The 22,636-nt window shown below is 39.6% G+C and overlaps 1 protein-coding gene across 1 annotated transcript in view; it reads left to right on the top strand.

Annotated features, from left to right (window-relative positions):
• Window positions 1-22,636, top strand: part of VAV3 (vav guanine nucleotide exchange factor 3) — a 167,980-nt gene that overhangs the window by 20,564 nt on the left and 124,780 nt on the right. The window contains exon 2 of the mRNA XM_040566157.1: window positions 8,857-8,973. Coding sequence (XP_040422091.1) covers window positions 8,857-8,973 — 117 coding nt within the window. The remainder of the gene's footprint in view (window positions 1-8,856; window positions 8,974-22,636) is intronic.

Raw genomic sequence — 22,636 nt, 5'->3', positions numbered from 1 at the left:
AAGCATTTTCATGGTTTGTGTGGATATGTTTTTTTTTTTTTTTTTAAATAATGAAAACATTGGTGGTAATTTTTTTGCGATTTTCCATTTGTTTTGCAGTTTTCATGTTTCAGGTAAGCTGTAGGTTATAGTCCCCCCCGCCAAGTTTAAATAGATATGTAGGTACGTGTTTTGAGGTTTTTCCATCTACCAAACAGTTTGATGGAACTGCCCATGTTTTTTCAACTAAGCTGAAAAGTGAATGATCAGAAACCCTATGTTAGAACCAAAGAAAATGCATCTTAGCAGAAAGTAAGCATCCTTTACAGTTCTGCCTTCAACAGAAGTGTTTTCCATGGCACGGTTTGAAATACAATTCACAGCACAGTGACCGTTATCTCACTGAAAATGGCAGTTTTATAAATAGGTTTGCCTGAAGCATTTTAACACCAAAATGTTAACACGCTGTTCCCTTGTGTTAGGCTTTTATTTATTTTTTTCTCCCATGGTTTAATTATTAGAGAGTCAAATGTCTTATACAGTGGGAACACCACTTAACTATTTTTTTTATCAGTCTATTTTGATTTCTTTTTTAACCTTTGTTTTCAGTGTGGGTCTTTCTTTCCTGTTCCTTTTCCTGTGGTCCTCTCTTCATTTCCTTGCTGCTGTTTCTCTTCTATTCCTGTTCTTCTCAGGACAGTCTTCCATGTTTCCTTTGTATTCCTGCCTTTTGGATTTGTTCATATAACACTGAGATACTTAGAGAAAGACATCTTAGGGATGCAGCTTCAGGACATAAGACGGATAGGGCTAGTCACTTGGAAAGGTAACTTAGCACAGAAAACCCCTAGCTAATTGGTGTGCTTTGCATACTTAATACAGTATTCTAATTACTGCTGTTCTTGACAAGATACTGCAGGATAGACTTGTTAAGTCTTGCTAGCAGGGCACAAAGGGCTCCCCCAAAATTGTTCTTTGCAACAGGATGCTGTCCTGAGCTCCCACCATTGCCTCTCACTAATTACACTTATTACTTGGGGAATTCCTGTATGTAGGGCTCTATGCTCAAAAAATTGCTCTCTGTTTAGTGACTGTGTGCTTTCCCCAAGCTCTGTTATATTCTTCACCTCGCAACGGGCAAAAGAAAACGCTTCTTCACCCAACCTGGTGATGCCTGTTCTAGTGTACATGGTGGGACATGGAAACTGTTGGCTGAATGGGATTCAGTGACCGTTTACTAGAAGTTGCCAATTTCATGGCTTGTAGGAGAGCTTGATTTAAAAAGCACAGATAATTTAAATACTTCTTTGCCCTCACTTTCAATCGGTGCTACAGTGCCAATATAGCTGAGGAGAGAGAGTCAGGAGTACAAGTCCTGAATTTTTTTTTTCCTGACCTCCCTTCACCCCATATCAGTACTAACAAAAGCTCATCCTTTGTGCTTCCTCAGCTTTTTCAAGTTTCAATTTCCATTTTCTTTTCTTTGAAGCATAGAGAAGAGCAAATGTACATTAAAAAAAAAAAGTCCTGCATACTCAAGCCAAAATGCAATAGACACAATTGAATAGTAGTCAGTTAGGAATTTTAAGGAGAGCTTTGCCATGAATATTTAATTACTACATTAACTGGGCAAATAAAGAACATGCTATTAATATTCATACTGTGTTAGCAGTGGTTCAAAGGAATTTAATATGTTTTATAGTTCATACAGCATCCTGTGCGTTGTGTAGGCCTTCAAAGAAAGCCTGCATCCAGTAACGAGTAGCTCTACAGATCTACAGATCTCCCTAGCTACTCTGCCTGTAGGATTTCACATTAAAGTATCCTCTCTGAATTAAGGAATGCCTGCTGTTCTTTGCAAAGCACAATTCTAAGCAATATTCTTCACCGTTATGTAGTGGCACCAGTCTTGCATGTTTTGCTACCCAGAAAATGATTCCTGCCTTAAGTGACAATGTGAACAGCTAATGCATGGGCTGTAAGCAGCTGAGATGCTGATAATGAGCCTGCCTCTTCCAGAACTCGGTGTGCTGACTCCTGCAGCCTTATTAGTGTGTCTGCTTTGTAACAGAAATAAAAATATTTCTGGACAGTCCCTTCTGGAGGATGAAGGTTAGGAGTATTTAATATTTGGCTTGTTTGCTCCTGTTTACAGCTTTAAAAATATTGATTATCTGAACGATGGAGATGGTTTGCAAATCAAGAGGCCAAATGCAGAACTTAAAATTGAATTCCTTTGCTGTGAGTTGTGTGTTCTGCCTGTGTTTGTTAGTTTTTTTTTTTAAGGTCATTTGCAAGTTAATATTTTATCTAAGAGTCAGAGTAATACTCACTTGTGGTTTTGTCACACTCAAACCCAAGAAGCTCATGAGATGGCCTTTTAGCTTTCACTAACGTACTGAAAATAGGAGCACTCATCCTCTCCCATTGACATGGTCTTTACATTCCTTATGGCCCTGTGCATCACCTACCTCAGTAGGACTCCAGATCTAAAAGATCTTCACAAGAAAAGTTGCACACAGACAATACAAATGTTAAACCTCTGTTCATGACTTGAATATTGCTTTTCCTTCTTGCTGGCTCAGGAAAAGACATTAATAGATGCTGAATTAAGACTTCATCACTGGGTCCGTACTTCATTCACTGAGAATCCTTACAGCTATTTTTACTGCATATAGTGATAATTACCCCTGTTGGCAGAGCAGAACTAATCTAATCTGCTTTGGCTGCTGAAATCCGTGAAGGAGCCAGGAATGATTTCTGTGATGAATTGTTAACCCTGAACGTGCAGTTCTGTCAGTATCACAATGGGCCACCGCTTTGTCTGAGTACCTAGTCATCGGATGTTAATGAACATAGCGATAATGGTTTTAAAAAAAAAAAAAGTTTAATAGAGGTATAACGTGCAGCTGTTTTGGTAACCCTGCTTTTGGGATGGGTCTGTCAGATGACGTGTTGGGAGACTGTCCAGCCTGGCTTGCAAAGAGGAGCCTTCGATATCAAAGATCAAATCTATCTGTAAGTACCCAATTTTCTTCCTTTATTGGATATGGCTGAAAGAATTTTACTTTTTATGTTTATTCTCTGCAACAGGGTGGAAATAAAAATGAGATCTTTCCAGCTAATCTTTTCTCATCAGTATCCCCAAAAGTGGGCAGGAAAGGTGAGGAGCCTGTGTTCTGCGCTAAGCGCTGAGGTCTAGGAAGAGCATGGAAGTGTTCTGGCAGGGGTCTGTTCCTCTTGTATTCTTCTGCCTTCTCTTCCTTTTTGCTTAATTCTGCTTTCTCTAAGGCCATAAATAAGGACCGACAAAAAAAAGTTTCCCATCTTCACAAGCCTGTATGTGCTTTCTTGCATGCAACATCAGAATTTCACAAAATCAAAAAAAAAAAAAAAAAAAGTGTTCCTTCTGAGATGCATGAGTTGAGGCCACATTTGCTCACCTGATTACTTCCCTTTTACACTTGTTTTGAATGTCTGGCCTTTCTTCAGCTGTTTTTGTAACTAATGGTTGCCGTTACCTAAGATGCTGCCCTTTTGGGGTATGGCTACATGGCTGATTTGGCTGTAAAGGCACAGGCGAATAGCTGCAGCTGTGCAGTTCATCACGTAGCGCTGTCGGAGGAAGGGCAGGAGGGGAAGCTTTCAGAACTTTCATTGACAGGCCCTGCTCTTCCCAAAGGAAGAGTAGTGGTAAGGTGGTTTGAGAGGGCAACTAGCTACCTCCAAATCCTCTTTTCCTGTGCTTTTACTTTTTGTCATAGTTCCTATAGGGCAGCTGCTGAGAGTGACTGGCTGCAGTGCTGGCGGTTATGGGGAACCTCCTGAAGGCTGTGTAGAGCTGTGACTGCGGCATCACAAGGCCTGCAAAGTGTGGCGATGGAGGGATAGCTGTGGAATGTCTGGAAGAGTAATGGTGCCTGTTTAAGAAGTAGTGGAATCATAGTTTCCCACCTTATTTTTAAAAGGAGAGGGGAAAAACCCACCTTCCCCCTGACATAGAGTAACAGTGGTCTGCTTTGTATTCCTGCCTGTTCGTAGCCTAGCGCCTATTCAGACTGTCTGAGGTGCTCCAACTTCAGTTTGGTCTGTGCTTAGTGTTTGGTCCTGGCTTGTCCTACATACTATGAATGGCTATTGGTACGGGTGCAAATATGAGGAAAGTTTGCTTCCTGGCTTATGACTAGAAGCCCTATAATAAAAGGGGAAATAAAGACGAATTGCTGTGTTTTCTACTCTTAGCGATTTAAAAAAAAAAAAAGTTGAAAGTGTGATTAGAATTCTGTCCTCTCTAAATACTTGTTGTTTCTTGGCCTTGGGTTTTCACTTGCCTGACTGGTGTTGCTATGTTGGAGTTTCATATGAATGTCTAACGGCAGAATTTGATCTTCAGAGCTCTTTGTGTTGGTCTCTGAACTCCCTTAGGAATACTTTTAGTACAAAAGGTACATCTGGATATGAATATGGTCTGTACCAACAGACCTTCATTCCATTGAAGTACTTCATTGCTAAAACATATTTTCTGAGAAATACCTCTACCTCTATAGAAATAGAGGGAATATGAAATTGATTTTTTTTTTCTTTTGCATTTCATGTTTCACTTCATTAAAGGACTGGCTAGAGAAATCAGTCTTCCCTCTGGGCAGCTATAGTCCTGCCCGTGCTTTTTGTGTCTAATAAGTCATTTCTATTCAGTTACCTTTGTAAAGTCTTTCTATACATTTCTGTCAGCACCCATAACCATGCGCTGTGTTGGAAAGCCTGAAATAAATGCTTCTTTTTGTGTCAAGTAGCAAGCATTACAGTAGAAAACAGCATGCTTTTTCTATGGAACTAAGTATAATTTGGTTTGCGCACTCTTATCCAATTTAAGTTCTTACAAATACAGTACCAATTACATAAACCCTATCTGTTTCTTTTTTTTTTGGGTGGTAGAAGTTTTTTGCAAACTTGTTCTTCATTTCTTCATTTCTATACATATTATCTTAATACCTCTTGCAAAACTAAATTCACTGCAGAACAGGCCAGAGGCCACTAAAACTCTAGTCTGTTGCATTAAATAACTCAAGGGCTTATGAAAAGAGTTGTAACATCTCAGCAGCCCTGACAATGACAACAACATCCGTTTGCAGAAGTGTAAGTACCTCTGTGGAGAGACATCCAGCGTGCTTTAGAAATATCTTGATAATTGCACACATTTTGAAAGGATTTTTTTCCCCCCTATCATATTAAACATACTTGTGGCAATATTTCTCCAGCCTTGCTGCCAGATAGGAAATCTGGGAAGCTGTCAGTGGTGAACATCCATTTCTGTGCAGGGAGTGGTGAGAGTGGCTGGAGCTATCCCCCTTTTCCACCTGTTTGCAGGGTCCTGACTGTCCCTATGTATGGTGATTTTTGATGGTCCATGTCTGTGTGTGCTCTCCTCTTGTGCTACACCTGAAGAAGAGACAGACGAGCTTTATTTTTCACTAGTGTTTTGGGACTTGTGGCTTGAACCATCCTGCTGCAATAATTTTTTTTAGCAATCCACATATGAAGATTCCTAGGTTGTGGTGTCCTAACATAGCAATGAACCCTTTTTGGTATTTTTTTTTTTAAAGTATGTTTTTAAGTTATCTTCTACTGAAGAGGCACCAGTTCTTGAACTGAAAGACAACATTTCCTGTGGAGGAGACTTTCAGAGATGAGACCAAATGAGAGATGTCTAGCTCTCATGGCATCTGTATGAGAACTGCTCGTCATGCCTTTGATCTCCCTGTGGTGTACCAAAGCATAATGTTTTTGTTTGAAAATGAAACACAAAAATGTAGTAGGTTTCCAAATATCCTGAGGACTATACTTATAAGCGAGAGACTGCAGACTGATGCTGCCTTTTTCTTATTGCCAGCGAGAAGGGTTGTCTTCTGTAGAACTTCCTCAGTTTTACGCGTGTGCACTTTTTTTAATTTGGAGGTTTCTTTTACTAATTTGCACTTCTTCATACAATAACCACAGTGATAAAAATCTTTGTTTTCATTGAGAAAATTGTTTCTGTAGATGATTGCAATATAACATTTTGGAAAATTTTCTGAAAGCTTTCTGAATAGCATAATTAAGTGACTTTTGGAAAATATAAGTAGCATATAACATTCTTTGTAAATATTTTTTTTCTCATATGCTTTATTCAAAAATGTGTGCATATCGTATGAACATATTTTAGTTTTAGTAGTCTGAGGTACATTCAGGTAGCTGCTGTGGTTAGCTTAATAGTTCAGAAATAAGCCTTTCATTTTCAGTTTTGCAAGAGCTAATTGATGGTTCGTGAATCATTAGATGCTCAGCTAAACCCACTGAGGTTTCTTTGGACTAGCAGGGGTTAGTCTGTATTGTCCGGAGGCCTGTTCTGTTGAAGGCACCATTTGGCACACTGCAATTGATGATGTGGTCCCATCCCAAGTGAAGGTAGATTTGACAAATGCGTAGTCTGTGGTTTCTAGATCCTACAAGAAATGTAATATAACTGCCGTGTTGTCTTAGGGTTATTGAATATTAGATTAAAATTATGTCAAGCCTGTTTAACATATGAAACATGTTAAATGCAGTTTGCCACTTAATGAATTAGTGAGTATTGAGTACAAAACAAAATGGGGGGGAGGACTTTCCTTGTTTTCTTCCTTGTTTCTTCCTTGTTTTTTTCTGTTAGAACATACCTAAGAATTTCATTTCTTACTTGCAACATAGGTGCTTTAACATTCCCTAGCTGACTGTTTTTAAAGGAAAACTTAATTTCATGTAATTTGCTTTCCCATCTGTCTTCTGTTATAGGAGGCCTCTGTTAGGAAAACTTAGTTTTGCAGAGTGGGAAGAGCATTTTGTTTGTGCATACCTGCTGATGCATTGAGCAGTTTTTAGCTATATTAGAAAGCCAAATGCAGCTCCTGGAAATACCTGTGGTGAATCTAGGCCAGATTTCAGGCCCATGACAGCTCCTGTCTTTCCCTTAACTTTAGGTTTTCTTGAGAGGTAAACATCTTAATGCAGCTGTGAGCTTTTTGTTGGGAAGTGGCATTGCTAATGAACCTAAATTCAAAAATTTCTAGGTGTTAAAAAGGCAGCTGAGTTTTTTCAGTGAGGAGAAAATTTAGCAGCTGTGAGAATTTCACTGCAAGTAAATCAGTATTTAGGCTGAATCAGTACTCTGCATGGAGAAACCTAGTAGCCTTTGGCTTTTAAGAACAATAATAATAACAAAAAGAAAACGATCACTGTTCTATACTCAACCTCTGGCACTTTCTGACAGGCCTAGGGTGGAAGGAGTGCCGATGCCTTTACCTGATAGCGGGCTGATCTTTAACTGTGTAATTGTGACTTGAAAACTGTAATTTGTGTTGAAACAGAAGCTTGTGATACTGACTGAGCAATCTAGGCATGTTTCCTCAAATTTCAGCAGGTGTAACTGAGGCCAGTGTGACTCCAGTGTGGTGGACTGAGCAAACCGTGGCCACAGCCTGGCACCAAGCTGCCCGGAGAGGTGTGGGCCAGCGGATGGGGCTGAGGGGAGCCTGGGCCGAGGTCACAGCTCCGGCCCCGGTGGCCCTTAGGCCTGGTGTGGATGTCATCCGTCTCAGCGCCAGGGCTTGCGAGCTCCAGCTTGTGTGGTGATGGCTTCTGTGGTGCTTTGTGAAGAGTTTGGCTGTTGCCTTGTCCTCGTCCACTGGAGCTGTTCACTCTTCAGGCTTCTCCTGTTGATTGGTGCTTTTACATGTATAATTTCCTAATCGGTCTGATCCGCCAGGTGCTCTGCTTTTCCCGTACCTGGTTGGTTAGTTCTGTCTAAGACATGAAGTCAGGCTCCCTGTTGCATTGGTGTTTTGTTGTCTCAGGCTGAAGGCAAAACAGTGACATGTTTTGTCTGACTGAGCAGTTTGGGTATTGCTTTGCACTCTGGATGCATATGGTTGTGACACTTGTTCTGTATTAATTTCAAAAATACTGTTTTTATGTAAACAATGTAAAGTTGGAACTTGCAGCAATGCTATGATCAGTTGTAATTTCTTACGAATCCACGATAATGTGAAGAACTCCAGGAACTCCGCTCTAATAGTGAGCTGCTGTATATAGGTACTTACAAAATGCATATTCAAGGCACAGTGCTGTGTTATTTGAACTACTGTGGCTTGTAAATAGTGTATTTTGTTTTGTACTCTACTGGATACAAGATCTTAAGGACTTTGCAATGACATCTTTGTGGAGCTAATGCCCTTGTAAGCAGACAAAGGCAGAAACAGCCCTTGATTCAGTACAGAAATCCAGGTGGTTTGAGGATATTAAATTTCCAATAGATAAATTGTAGAGTACTTTCAACTGCAAATTTCATCCCCTCTTGTGGTCCACATGGAGAGTATGTATTCATAATGTCTTTACCGTACTAAATTTGTACGTGTGATCACTAGACATTCAAACTAGACTTTCACCTTAACAACTGAAGATACGTGATGTGTATGTAGAATAACTTTTTTGTATTAATAGCTTTATTAAGGTACTCATATTTGAAAACCTGCAGTCTTACTTGTGTTCTATATTTTGTTGTCTGTCTAGAACTGAAAAGTAACTCTGCATTTAAAGTAACTTGTATCTAGTGGCATATTGCCATATCTCTTTGTTTACGTAAAAAGAAAATTCTATATTCAGAATTTGGTTAACACTTCTGAGTCTGAAGGGAATGTTTGACTGAATTATGAAGTTCATAGCATAGTGGAAGTGCTGACTTAAAAATAAAACAAACAAAACCACAAATAATTGAGTTCATGAGTTTTATAATTATTTGTGACCAAAAAGCATACAAGTTTCTGATTGATTCACTTCATACTTAGCATTTTTATTTTCTTTCCCTAGTTTCTTTGCTTGAAGAACATAAGGACCTTCCTTTCAGCATGTTGTGAAATATTTGGGATGAAGAAAAGTGAACTTTTTGAAGCATTCGATTTGTTTGATGTAAGAGACTTTGGAAAGGTAAGCATTCTTTTATCATTATATCCTGAGTGACACCCATGTTCTGCTGCTTGAGCATGGAAGACTTTTTTTTGTAGATGTGGTGCAGAAATTGTAACTAATGGATGAGTGTTCCCTGCGGGGAAAAGAACCACAGTGGGGAAGAATTAAGAAAGCAGAGGAATTAAATTGAAATTGGAGGTCTAATAAAGAGCAGAGGAAAATCCGTGGTAGGAAATTTTTGAAGGTGTGAAAAGTAGAGAGAAATCAACATGATTGAAAGATGGCTGAGATAAAAGTGGAGGAAATATGTGAAGATGGCAAATGTGGGCGAGTACTATGTGGTGAAATCACTTCTGATTTTAAAAAAAGTGTGGAATCAAACCCTGGGCCTTTTCATTGTAAGACCATGTGGTGCACAGCGTGTTTCTTCCATCTCAAGCACTTGAAATTCATTCATATATTTTCCCTTGCTGCTATATAATTCATATATTTTGTTTGCTGCCAATTGTTTATTCAGCTGTTGGGTTTTCTAGCCCACTGTAAAGCTCATATACAGCTGTGGTAGGTTAATGTGACTATTCTAATTTACACAACCATAAGTATATTCTTCTCTAAACCTATCACTAGTTATTCTATATATATAAAAGAATTTTCCAGTATATCGTTCACAGCCTCCCACGTATCTGTTTGATCTGTCGTTGCCAGCATATGTTCAGTTCAAACTTCGGTTTCTGCTTCTGAGTCATAGAGTATCATTACCCTATTTCCACAGAAAAGGATCTAGAATTTACCTGAGGTAGCAGCAAAATAGTTATTTATTCAAATTTGCTATATTTCAAGCATTATTTCCTTTTTTTAAGGTATCATACTTTCACTAACTTTTCTGTGCTGCGTTTTTTGTAAGTAGATGCAGAGGTAAATCTGATCTAAGAGTGCTGGCATGAATCAGGGTTGCAGTGTGACTGAGTGTTTGACAAGGCTCAGTGAGTAGTATTAACCAAAATATCCTTTTCTGAATATTTTGTCAGGTTTTGGTCCCCCTTTTTTTTAAAAAAAAAAAAAAAAGCTGGTAATTTCACTTGTTACTTATGGATGCTGAATGTCTTTTGTCTTCATAAATTATATTTAAAATACAGCATTTGTTAAAACAGTCTTTTTACAAATTTAGTACATTTCTTGTTTTAGAAGAAAAAAAATCCTTTCGTGCAAGTAGCAGACAAATTGAAATGTTGGTTTTGATTGTCTTTGTGCAGTATCAATGCTTTCTTCATTCACATATTTAGTAAATCAGATATCTTAATGTTTGCATCAAATCTTGACGTGTATGCCTAATGTACAGATGTCTTTCTTTATTATTGTAGTTTTTAATTGATTGGTTTCATGTTTTCTGCTACATGAATGTACCCAGCCTGTTTTTTAAGCAGTCTGATTTTGAAGAATATTTTGCAGTACAAATTATTGCTGTATAATGAATACAAGTAAACAAGTTCTGAATTAAGGCTGAATTTAGCCCAGCACAAATGTTTCTGACACTCTTTACTTGTAGTTGTAGCAGAGTTTATTTTAGAACATATTTTTATGTAAGTAGAATAACTTGTTTAAAAACAACAACAACAAAAAACAAGTCTTCCATCCAAGATATTTACCATTTCTCATTCCAAAGTAAAATTACATGCAGAGACTTGAAGTTCTTCTGCTTCTGTTACCACAATACAGCATAAATGGACTTAGTATTCCCGGTACCGTTATTTCAATATTAGGGATGGTGATGGTGCTTGCTTAAAAGCAGTGTTTTTTCTAGTCTTGGCCTGTTCAGTGGCCATCGTCACCTTTCTTGCAGAGCTGCCAGATAAAACTGCAGTGACAAACTTGGAAGACATGGTCTGTGGGATTCTTTAGTGAGATGAACTGTGTGTGAAGTAACAGCTGCTTGTGCAGAGGCGGAGTTGACAAACTGAACAAGCCTGTGCAATCCTTCCAAAAGCTGTGCAGGGCACACCTCTGGGCGCATAATGGCTCTGCTGTTCAGCTGTTGGCATTACATGCTTGTGTGACTGCTTGCCACACAAGCCAAGGTCGCAGTGTGCAACAGGTCTGCTGATCTGTATTTTTTTTACTAGCCTCTGCATTAGCATTATGCTGAGTGAGTTCATAATTTAACAGTTACATGTTTGCACAGTTAGCTTGAGAGTATTTGAAGTGGCATGGGATTTCATATCTAATAAAGTACCTCTTTGGAAATTCTGTTTCACCCATTGCTAGTGTTGGGAATAAGCGAACTTATTTTTCCAGTTGTTTTTTGCTTCTCAACTTTCCCCTTAATTATATTTATTCCTGTGAATAACTGCTCAAATGTAGGCCTAAATCTCCAGCTTGCTTGAATTTGAATTGAATATTGTACATATGCAAAAGGCCAAAAAGCAGCGCCCCAGATTCTTCCTGCTACTGCATGCGGCTAGCTAACTTTGCTGTTTCTAAAAATAATTCTTCAAACTGCTCTCCCTAAATATGCCCAAAATATGAATGATTACAAGCACAAACAAATAACATAGGAAGGTTTAGAAAGCCTCTGAGACGCATGTGTTTCTCAGACTGTTGACCCAAATGGGTGATGTTTGTGTGATTTCCACAGCCTCTGAAACATCTGAATACCCAGGGAGCCAGACAGTAGCTGTCTTGAGTTGTCAGAAGTTGGCAAGTATTTTTCAGTGCTGAGATGTAAATAAACTGTTGCTGAGGTGATGCTAAGCCTTACATAGTTGGTACTTTTAAAAGTTCCAGTTAAATTTAAGTGTTCTTTTTTTTTTTTTTAAACCCAGACACCTGAGTTTGTGATCTTAGGATAAAATATTCTGCTTTATGACAGATTTTAATGACTAAGCACGCTAACGGGGGGGAGATGAGAAATGTGTCAACAGTAAAGAGCAATGTGCTTTCAAGGAACTAGGACTGAAATGGAAAAAACATGCCCTAGTGATCAAAATCAATCTGTTTTTGAAATGTATTTGTCAAGTTTTTTAAAATAGTGGAGCAAAACCCTGTGCCATGGTAGTAGTAGCTGTATACTGTCTATATAGTCATAGGCCTCTTACCAACCTTGGGAAACACTGGTACAAACTGTTTGATTATAATGGTGAACTTATGTTTAATAGCTCAAGGTAAATGAATTGCTTTCAGATATTATGTCAAAACACATGAAAATTTGACTTGAACTTTGTGCTCTGGTTTGGAGAGACTTTGATCTCTATGATTAGAGTAGAAGAAGTGTGTATGCTTTTATTTTTATGGAAAGTAGGGCTGAAGCAGCAGCATGTACAGAGTGAGGGAACAGGTAAAGAAAGAGGGAAGCAGGCAACCCCATGAGTATGACTTCAGTGCGTAAGTGCTGTATAAGTATTGACATCAGCAGTTAATGGATGAGGGTTTTCTTCTGTTTCAAATATAGCACAGAATTTCTGGTTTGTAGGCTGACAACTTGAAAAAGAGAGGGGATACATCACACAGAAATGGAAAGGTTCTCAAACCATGCTTTCTGAGCATAAAACCCCCATGTTTTGTCTTCAGTTCTGCATTGTTCATCCATTCCCACTCAGTTACCTTTCTTTCAGTAAATTTCATTGTTGCTGTGTTAAGTTCCTGACGGAGCATGAAATGCCCTCCCACGCATGTGGGGTGCCAGACAGTGTTTTCATTGCAAATTCCATGCTGGAGAGTCATTTTTCACTAGTACAGGGCTGTCAGGTTCTTCCTTTCTACCTGTGTGCCAGAATCAACAAATAACATTGATGCTTGTTCTTTCGGCTCTGAGCCCTGCCGCCCCTCGAACAGTGTCTGCGCTGTTTGGTATGCCGCAACAAATTGTTGCTATCCCTGTTGTCTGAAGGAAATTTCAAACTCATGTGTTGCAGAAATGGGAATTGGATTAGATTCAGAGCTTGTTTGAAGTCAATAGGCGCCTGCTGGCCTCAGGAGCAGTGTTTGAAGTCCTGTGGGGAAAAGGCTGTCCGGATATTGTCAGAAAAAGACACTTTGTTTACTCTGCTTTTATATAATCGAAGCAGTGTGACTGAGCATGGTGTTCTGTATGATACAAATGAGCTTATATGAACATAACTTGTTTTTAATTTTTGAATCCTGTCAGTAAAGAATAATACACCTAATTTCAAAATTGGTTAAATAGCAGCAGTAGGGCCACTGTAATAGATGTCTAGAAATAATATACAATAATTATGATTTGAAAAAATCAACAGGATCAGATATCAGCTCCTACCAATCAAACAAGTACCTAATTTTAAAAAAGCATGTTTAAAAAGGATTTAAGATAGTATCTAGTGTAGCCAGCTCTCCAGTAATGCTTGAAAAGCTTGCTTATTAAAAGAAGAAACTGCTGTGAAAACAATGAATGCATATATTAAGGTCATGTAGTCTGTGATCATTTTAGTCACTCTGTTAGCGCAAAGGAAATCCGGGCAATGATGCAGCAGAAAGTCATGCTGAAGTTGAGGATCCTGGTGTGTTAGTATTCCCTCAGGTTTAACAGATTCCAGGAAGATCAGGCAGATGTGCCTGAGATGCACACACCAAAATCAACACAGCAAAGAGCAACAGTTGTTATAACAACTTATATACCTTTCCAGGAAGAGAGAGGAGGAAAAAACACTTAGGAAATCTTCAGTAAAACTGAGATATTTGAGATCGACATCAGTTGTTTCACATTTTAAGCTGTGAATTTACAGGGCGAGATAAGAGTAAAAATTTTACATAGTAAAATTTGAACACTTTAGCTAATAGTCAAAATAAAGCTGCAGAATGTTGGGAACGTGTCAAGGCATAGCATATTTTTGCAAAGACACTAAAGCCTAGAATGGGGAAGGAGAAAGGAGCTGGTAAAAATGCAATGGTCATTAAAACCAGAGGTTTGTATCTTCACTCGGAGCTCCCAGTGGTAGAATTAAAAAAAAAAAAATAAAAAAATCGTAGTTGTTTGCCTAAGAAACCAGCTGTACAGTTGCTTTCAGGGGTAGCATTTTAATGTGAGATGGACTGTTTTGGGATGAATGGCACTTGATAAACTCCTTCAGTGTGTACTTCAGAATGTGGGAGAATGAAGAAACAGAAAAAGATATAGACAAGTTTCAGCTTTCTTCTCTACAGAATTGCCGTGGACAAAACGAGTAAGAAAATACTACCTGTTTTGTAAAAAACTGATGAAATGTTTGGCATATATGGAAAGCCTTAGTTGTTAGGTCCTATTCCTGTTTGTATAGATTTACATAAAGGTCAAACACTCAGTAGCCTCCCTAAAAGCCTCCCTTAAAATAACAAAAAAAACCTTTCAGCCCAAGAACATAAATCATACTTTTGGGATAAGTGGTGAGTGGAGAGAATCAATAGGATGAATGATGTTGTAGCTTATCAATGACCTTATTGAAAAGTCCTTGAAAAATTTTAGAAATGCATTGCCATGGTGTGGCAGTAGAAACAATTACAAACACTAGATAAATTCTGTGTTTTGGTCAGTGATAATTGCTACTGCATTGGTCATCTCCAAATTGCTCATACAACTTGCTAGGCATGAAATGTCAATAGTTCTAAAACTGTTAGCATGAGCTTATAGCTTCTATATGAGTGTATACATTTAAGTGTGAATATTTCAGGATTATGCTCTTGAATGTTCTTGTGGCAGAATACAAGTGGACAGCTGTCTTTCCAAATGAGCTTTTATAAGTTTCTTAGGTTTGTCATAACTTTTGCAAGCTGTAATATTTGCTTCCAGTTGATGAAAATGATAATGATAATCTTTGTTTTTGACCACATCACAAAGTTAAAAGTACCACAAGTATGTGATTAATGAAAAACTCTCATCTAGGGAGTGCTCAAAATATTTTTCAAGTATCAGAAGACATCAAGTCCTTATTTAGTGTAGACCTCATTATATTTTTCAGCAAACATGAGCAGGCTTGGGAAAGTCAAGATTAATGAGCAACTGCTGATGTGAAAAAATGAGTTTGTGAGCACATCTCCCTGTTGCTGTGATGATCTTATCCGAACGTTATATAGATCCAAATGTTGTGTGTAATGTTTTTCACATATCCAGCAGATGTTGGACTTGCAGCATTGAATTCTGGTAGCATGCCTTCTTCTGAGGTGGAAGAAGTATTGGAGGAAGAGGACAATTGGAGCTTGAGTAGGTTTGATAGTGTTTAAGACATAAGTCTCCTCACACATTTATTCATAGAAATATTTTTAAACCTTACTTTTTGTCCTGGTTTCAGTTAGGACAGAGTTAATTTTCCTCCTAGTAGCTGGTAGGGTGCTGTGTTTTGGATTAGGATGAGAAGAGCGCTGATAACATGCTGATGTTTTAATTGTTGTAGAGCAGTGCTTACACCAAGCCAAGGACTTTTCAGCTTCTCGCTCTGTCCTGCTAGCGAGCAGGCTAGGGATGCAGCAGGAGCTGGGAGGGGACAGACCCAGGACAGCTGACCCAAACTGGCCAAAGGGGTATTCCATACCATCTGACGTCATGCTGAACAATATATAGGGGTGGCTAGCCGGGGTGGGGGGGCCGGCTGCTCGGGGATAGGCTGGGCATCGGTCAGCGGGTGGTGAGCAATTGCATTGTGCATCACTTGTTTCGTACACATTATTACTATTATTATTATTATTATTATTATTATGTTCCTGTCTTAATAAACTGTCTTTATCTCAACTCACAGGCTTCACTTTCCCATTCTTTCCCCCATCCCAGAGAGGGAGGGGGAGGGTGAGCGAACGGCTGTGTGGTGTTTAGCTGCCAGCCGGGCTAAACCACAACGCTTTTAAACAGGGAATTCATTCTCTGTGGTACCTGCAAAACAAAGTTATCAGATAAGTAAATGGAAGTTGATGCTGGAAGAGAGAACTAAAACCAACACTTAATTTATTGCTGTTGGTCACACAAACACAATTATAAACCAAATAAAAACAGAAGGCAAAGGAGTAGCTTCCAGATTTAGTCCAGATGGACTTGAAAGAGTCTTTTGTACATCTTGTTTTCTTTGAGAGTGACATTGTTCACCCTCTAAGAAGGATAGGAAACATTTCGTTTGTTTGCTTTTCCCCTCTTTTGCAAAGCCTGGACTAACACGGCTTCTGAAGAGGGAAAGCATGGCACTATTCTGCAACTAGAGCAAAGCAAATGGAAGAGGGATGGGAAAAGACAAGTTGAAGTACCATTTGTATAAGCTGTTCCATCCTATCTCATGTTTGCAGTTTAGTTAATTTCTAGGAGAATCTCTCTCCCATTTTGACCTAGATTCTTCCACTTGCTGTCTAGGTTCTTGCTTGTGCCTCTTACTGCTCTGGGATTTTGATATTCAAATTATGTGAATATAAAATTGTAATGACCCTAGAAACAGATAGAATAGGGTTATTGCAGTTACCTGGGAATGTTGATCATTCTGTTATTTCCAGTTATGTCACGAAATGGGCTTGACATCAAATTAAAAACCTTGTTGCAAATGTTTGAATTTCAGATCATGTTAAGATGGAAGATCGATTTGCTGCTGAACATGAAAAGGCTTAGACCTTGACTTTGGACTAATGTGATTTTATTTTTGTCATCAGTGGTGCAAATTAAATGTTCAAATTGGACACTGAAGTAAGGCACTGTTTTAAACCTAAGGGATTTGCCATTTTTAATCAATGATCCCCTGCCTCTTCTGAGCTGTGGCATGTTTGCTTTCAGTTGATATTCCTCATGTTTGCTTGTAGGTGTTAATTTAGAGTCCAAGAGCCATCACTGTGTAATAAAGGAGATGTTCCATTTGATGTCTAGATTTTTTTTTTTCTTTAATACCTTGTTCATTCTGTTTATATTTTGGGAGTGATGAAAGGGAGAAAGAACTTGATGTGGCTCCCTCAGTTCTGAGGGATTCTATCTGTTGCACAACAGCCTTTTATTTCCCTACTCAGGAACTGGGAAAACCCATTGTAGTAATTTATTCTAGTTTCCTAGGTAATTCCCCCCAGCCTCTGTAAGGAAGACTTGATCTGGCAGAGCTATGAGATTTAAGACTTACAGCAAAGTCGCAAAGTCACATTAACATTTGTGGTAACAACTCATGTTTTACCATTAACATTAATTGCTACCAAAACTACCTGGATGTTTTTCTATTTTAATTTCTTTTACCTCGTGGTAGTCTCTGGCTGGGCTTTGCATTGAGTTCAGGGTTTGTTTTCTGAGTTGGTATGTTTAAGGTGCTCTCTATTTCAGATCTAAATCTGTGTTCATTTATACACCTATTTTTCCATCACACTAGGTTCTGACATGGTTTACTGCACACCCTTTTTAGATCTTGAGACAAGGCTGTGCCATTGTAAGTCATGTTCAGGCTTAGCTTCACCTCCTCTTTAGAGTTTGCATTAATATTTCTAGACATCTTTGCGTGGTTTGGACTACACTTTGCTTGTAACAGTCATGTTGAAGTCAAATGTTTCATTAAGCCACATGGACTCAAGTGTAGTCTATTTACAGAGTTGGGTGGGTTGTTTTGATCACTTGGTTGTTCTTATATCTGAAGTAGTAAGCCACTATTACTATTAGATGCTGGTAAAAGATGAAGCAACAGAACAGTTTTGGTTATGGTATCTAAATAAGGCGGTTAGGGACAAGCATGCGTGCTTGCTTGCTATATTCAAACAAAGTATCTCCAGGATTTTAGGTAACAGCAGACAGCAGGCTGTATGAGGTGCCTTAGTGCTGATGCACTTCAGCAGGCTTAATCCTTATGTAAGAAGTTCTCTGTTGTTCTTGTTGATATGTGCTGCTACTTTCCTTTGGCTTTAATGAATGCATATTCATGATTTACTTACTTATGCTGTTTTTATTGTAACAGTGCATTCAGCTCTTTAACATATAGTTTGTCACTTTTCATGTTGTTTGGGCCTTATGTTCCCTCCTGGTGTTACTACACCTGTATCTACACAATTTTCTTCTGCTAGTGTTTTCTAGCTGTGGATCTATCTGGATCAACCCATTTGATGTATTTCAAATCTACTTGACTTCTTGAGCAGATTTTAATACAGGTTGTAGAAGAGAATATGAGAGATTCTTCATTTAAAAGTGTCTCTTGAAATAAGCTTTGCAAGGTTATGTTCAAGATATGGTAGGATGCTTATTCAAAAGTAATACTAAATTGGCCATCTTCTTAAAGATGGGAAGTGATTTTGTGTAGGACTTGCATAAGAAAGCATTCAGTTTGTTACTGTTGCGTCCTTGAAGAGTTCTGATTACAGTACTTGGCTTAATTACTATGATACTGGTCAACTGTTCTTCCTAATGTACCATTCCTTCGTGCCTAGCCTCCTGTCTGAGCAAGAGACTGACAGACAGCACTATGAATTACCTAGAGCACCTTTTGCACTACTGTCCTCCTTTTTTTGTTGTTTCTTACAGCTTAACTTGAATCTTAGATGACTTGATCTCAATAAAAGTTAAAGCTTGAGGGAAAGCAGCAGAAACAAACAGAAAAGGTTATTTGGAAGTGGGCAACTTGGAGTAGTTATCAGTCCCTATACTGCTTGCCAAAATGTCTTGATTGTATGCATAAATGATGACAACAGTTCAATTAAACTGGTACATTGTCTATGCATGGTTTTAAAAGAACAAAGCTGATGCCTTTCTTGCTGCATTCCAATGTAAAAAAAAAAGTGTAATAAAGTATATTTTTCTTCTATTATTTCTCCTTGGAATGATTTAAAATAGCTAAACTTTTTCTTTTACTGAAATATGTCCTGGCCTCTAGATTTACATATGTGTTTAAAATGTTTCGAAGAGCATCTGTGCTAAATCCTCACCAGAGGTATTTGGGCCATGGGCTTGGTCACTACCTGAGAGGCAGAAATTACAAGCTATAGTGAAAGTGAAATGGTGGCCTCGACCACCTGTAGTGCAGCGTTGGGGTTTCCTGTGAAGAGTTAGTCAAGCAAGCGCAAGTGTCCTGCAAGCTTAAGTGCGGATGCCATGGTGGGACCAAACCTGAGAGATGGCAGTGTGCTGTGGGGTAGCAGAAAGTGGGTTTTTGTTCCCTCTGTGGGAACCCCCCTTTTCTGTAGATGCTCATCCCCTCCCCTGCACTCTATCTCTTCCGATAGTTTGTAGTTGGTAGTTTTATTATGTAAAGCAGAAGTGTATTCTAGTGTTCAGTCCCAAATGATAGCCTGTTTTCAGAGATGATAGTGTTTGTTTCTTTGCGAGTATTAAAAGTTCAATGCTTGTTTGGCCTGAAGGATGCTCTGCTAGTCATATTGGTTGTAGTTTCATTCACTGCTTTTTCTGTACAGTTTCAAGAGAAAGTGAAACCTATAGTGAATGGCTTGCAGCAGGAAACACTGAGTGTTTCATAAAACGGAAATAGGTATGAGTTAATGAGAAGTGCTTACAAAATGCATTAGAGGGCTCTTACTTAACGTATTGGTGACGGGACTAGGGAGGTGTTTGATTAAAAATTGTTCTGTTTTTCATTCTGACAGTAACTGTTGTGAATTAATGTCTGATGTGCAGTGTTCTATGCCTTTGGAAAGCAGCATGAATACTTGAAATAGTTTGGAAACAGAAATATGTCCGAGTATATACAAGTGTATTTACGAATTTAAAAATACTTTATTTGCTGTAGTTGACTGGGATCATAAAGACTACCTCGTTGTGAAAACTAAGGAGTCTTCCTTTGCAAAACATCAGGTGTATTTAGGGAGATGGCTTCTTTTGGCTTAAGTATGTTACAGAAGAAATGTCAGCCAGCTGCTGCGGGGCTAGGTGTGCCTGGCAGTTTGTCCCTCTTCGCTGATCAGATCAGCGGGAAGGGGCCTTGTGGTTCTTGCAGAAGTTGGTTGAGGTTTGAGAGGGAGATTTTTCAAAATGGCTGATTGTGGAGCAGAGAAAATAAAAGATGTTGAATAGCTACTGGGCCTGTGTTGGTCAGCAAGGTGCTGCCACTTGTTTTGTGTGGTCCTGTGAGGCCCTAACGTGGCTGGATGGGAGAGGTAGGAGGAAGGTAACTTGGGAGGTGAGCCTCGTCTGGTAAGACGGAGCTGGTGAGTGCCTGGGAGCAGCCACGGCCTCACTGCAGTGGGGCTCCTCTCCTGTGCCCACTCCCTGTCAGCCCCAGGCCGGACAGCAATCCTGCCTTGGAAAGCCTCTGCTGTGCCTCTGCCTCTCCGGAGGCACAGCCTTGGGGCTGCCAGCACCCGAGGGGTGAGCTGTGGGCTGCCAAAGCGTCTTGCTCGTGGTGCTGTAGGGCTGGTGGATTCATTGTTGCTGTCACCACCATAGGGTTTGTCTGCAGGCTGAGTGATCTGGAGCTGTGGCTGCCTCTACCATGGCGAGGAGGTGGTTTGGGATGTGGCTTTTGGGTCCTATATGTTTGTAACTACACACCCTGGTAGTACCTTAGCAATGAAGAACACCAGGAGAGGGAAGGGGGGGACCTATGAGCGGGAGTAGAAGAAAGTAAAAGGGTGCTGGGACAGGGAGACCAAGGTGACGGTACCTCAGAGACAATAAAAGAAAGTTATTGAGTCTTATGCAAAAACTATGGCTGTGTGTTCAGATAGAAATGATAAATTTAAGTACTTCATATTCCAGCATGATTCACAAGGTTTATCTGGACAGGTTCTACTGAGCAGGCTGCTTGCACTTTCAAGGCTTTCTGTGTGAGGTATCTAAAGTGAAACACATTGAAAAATGGGCATGCCATTTCCAAAATAACCATTCAATAACAAATTATTCATCATAAAATTTTTGCACTGAGTGTATTTGTTGATCAACTTGAGAACCTGTTTAAAAACTGTTGTGAAAAGCAACAGCAGCTAAGTGGAAAGTGACATTACAGAAGAAATTACAAGGACTGCTAACAGAAATTAAATGATTCACTTCAGCATGTGCGAACTCTGCAAGTGAATCAGTTGCTGAATTTCACCTTATTGTTTAGAAGTGTAATTTGCTGACGTAAGTCTTAAGATCTGTCTTTAAAGAGCCTTTGATCTGAAGTAGCAACATGGGCACATTGTATAAATGCGCTGCCATGCAGAGGTAGCTGACAGAAGCATATCTGAATTTTTGGAATGTGCTATTCCAGGCATGTTTCATGTACAACTGGTAATCTTGGAAATAAAATAAAATTCCTGAATTAAACAGTTACTTACAGAACTGGATATATCTTTAACTGAAAGCCATTTTGTTCAATGGACATATAAAGGACGCTTGGCAGAATTACACAGCAAAGCCAGTTGAGGGTTAGCGCTCATGAATATATCCCATTCTCCACAATTCTACTTCATGGTTAATTTAAAATGCTGAAAGGCTCAAAGTGCTTCTGAGTTTGAACTGATTTGTGCCAAAATACATCAGTGATGTTGTGCAAGCAGCGTGATGTGTGTTTCCTGCAATAGCTAATTGATAGTAGCTGAGGAATTCAGTGCACTCTGTAATCCACTTTTTACCAAAATATGTAAATGGCTTTTGAGGGAGGATTTACTGCCTGTGCCCTTGCAGGGAGTAGAGGGAAAATGGGAATGTAGGTCAGCGGTGGCTGGGGGCCGAGAGTTTTCCCGTTTCCCATTCAGCCTTCGCTGCGGTAAGCTGTTGTCCAAAACTCATGGTGCGGTTTCAAGTGTGGAGCAGAGATGCTGCTGATTTCGCAGTGACTCACTGCCGTTCTGTAGTGTTTTCCTCCGTGGCGCTAGGTCAGTAGAGAATAGTCTTCCTGTGGCTGGTACGGGGTACTTCCACGTGATACTGCAAGTCGCAGTACCTACTGTGTTGGGCTGTATTTGCCAGCTCCGGATGTGCTGTAAGGTGTTGTGATATTATGGAACAAGCACGCTGGGGTATTTAGCTGACATGTCTAAAGCTGTATTTTGAGAAGGACTCTTCTCTCCAGAGGAGGGAGAGGGGTGTTAAATGCCTGCTCAGTGAGGGACAGAGAGGGTGTGTCAGTGTGGGCAAGCAGGGATAATGCAAGGAAAGACCTCTCTAGTCTTTCTCTTCCGATGTATCCCTTTCCTTTGCGGACTAAACAAAGCCAACTCCGCCAGCAGAGCCTTGGGGTACATGCTGAGAATAAGCATCCCCTGCAGCTGCTGCACTGGAGGCACCTTGGGGCTGGCTCCTGGGCCGGGGAAGGCGGCCAGCAGGCAACATCACCAGCTCCTTGCAGAACGTGGCTCCTGAGGATTAGCTGAGTGCAGCGTGGCATAAGGAAAGGAAATAATGCTACGCTTGTGGCGGTCGCACTCGAAACAGCTGGCTCTACGTACTGTCCAAATATTAGTGCTGTCAAAGACCTGGTTGTAGTTTGCATGTTGTGTAATGATCCCCTGGAATGAACTCCTGCCTTCAAAAGCTGTCCCTTCAAAAGCAGTGAATTAAGGAATTAGACCAACTTCCTTCATATTTACATATTTTATCTGCAGTTTTTCCTTGAAACTGTCCTGTCTTGGGTAGGTAACGATTATGAAATTCTGTAGCTGTTTGAAATGGCCAGCTTTGTGAAGGAATTAGCTATGCGTGTTCCTCTTGAGAGTGCTTTCTTTTGCATTTAAGATATTTACTTGGCTCTTGTGGCTTCTCATGATTTTAAATAATCTCCTCGTCACCACCAGTGCAAAATATATATATGTGTACATACATACCTATATA

The sequence above is a fragment of the Cygnus olor genome, chromosome 8 (genome assembly GCF_009769625.2).
Source record: "Cygnus olor isolate bCygOlo1 chromosome 8, bCygOlo1.pri.v2, whole genome shotgun sequence".
Lineage (NCBI taxonomy): Eukaryota > Metazoa > Chordata > Aves > Anseriformes > Anatidae > Cygnus > Cygnus olor.
The sequence above is the reverse complement of the archived record's forward strand: the minus strand, read 5'-3'. Positions and strand labels throughout refer to the sequence as shown.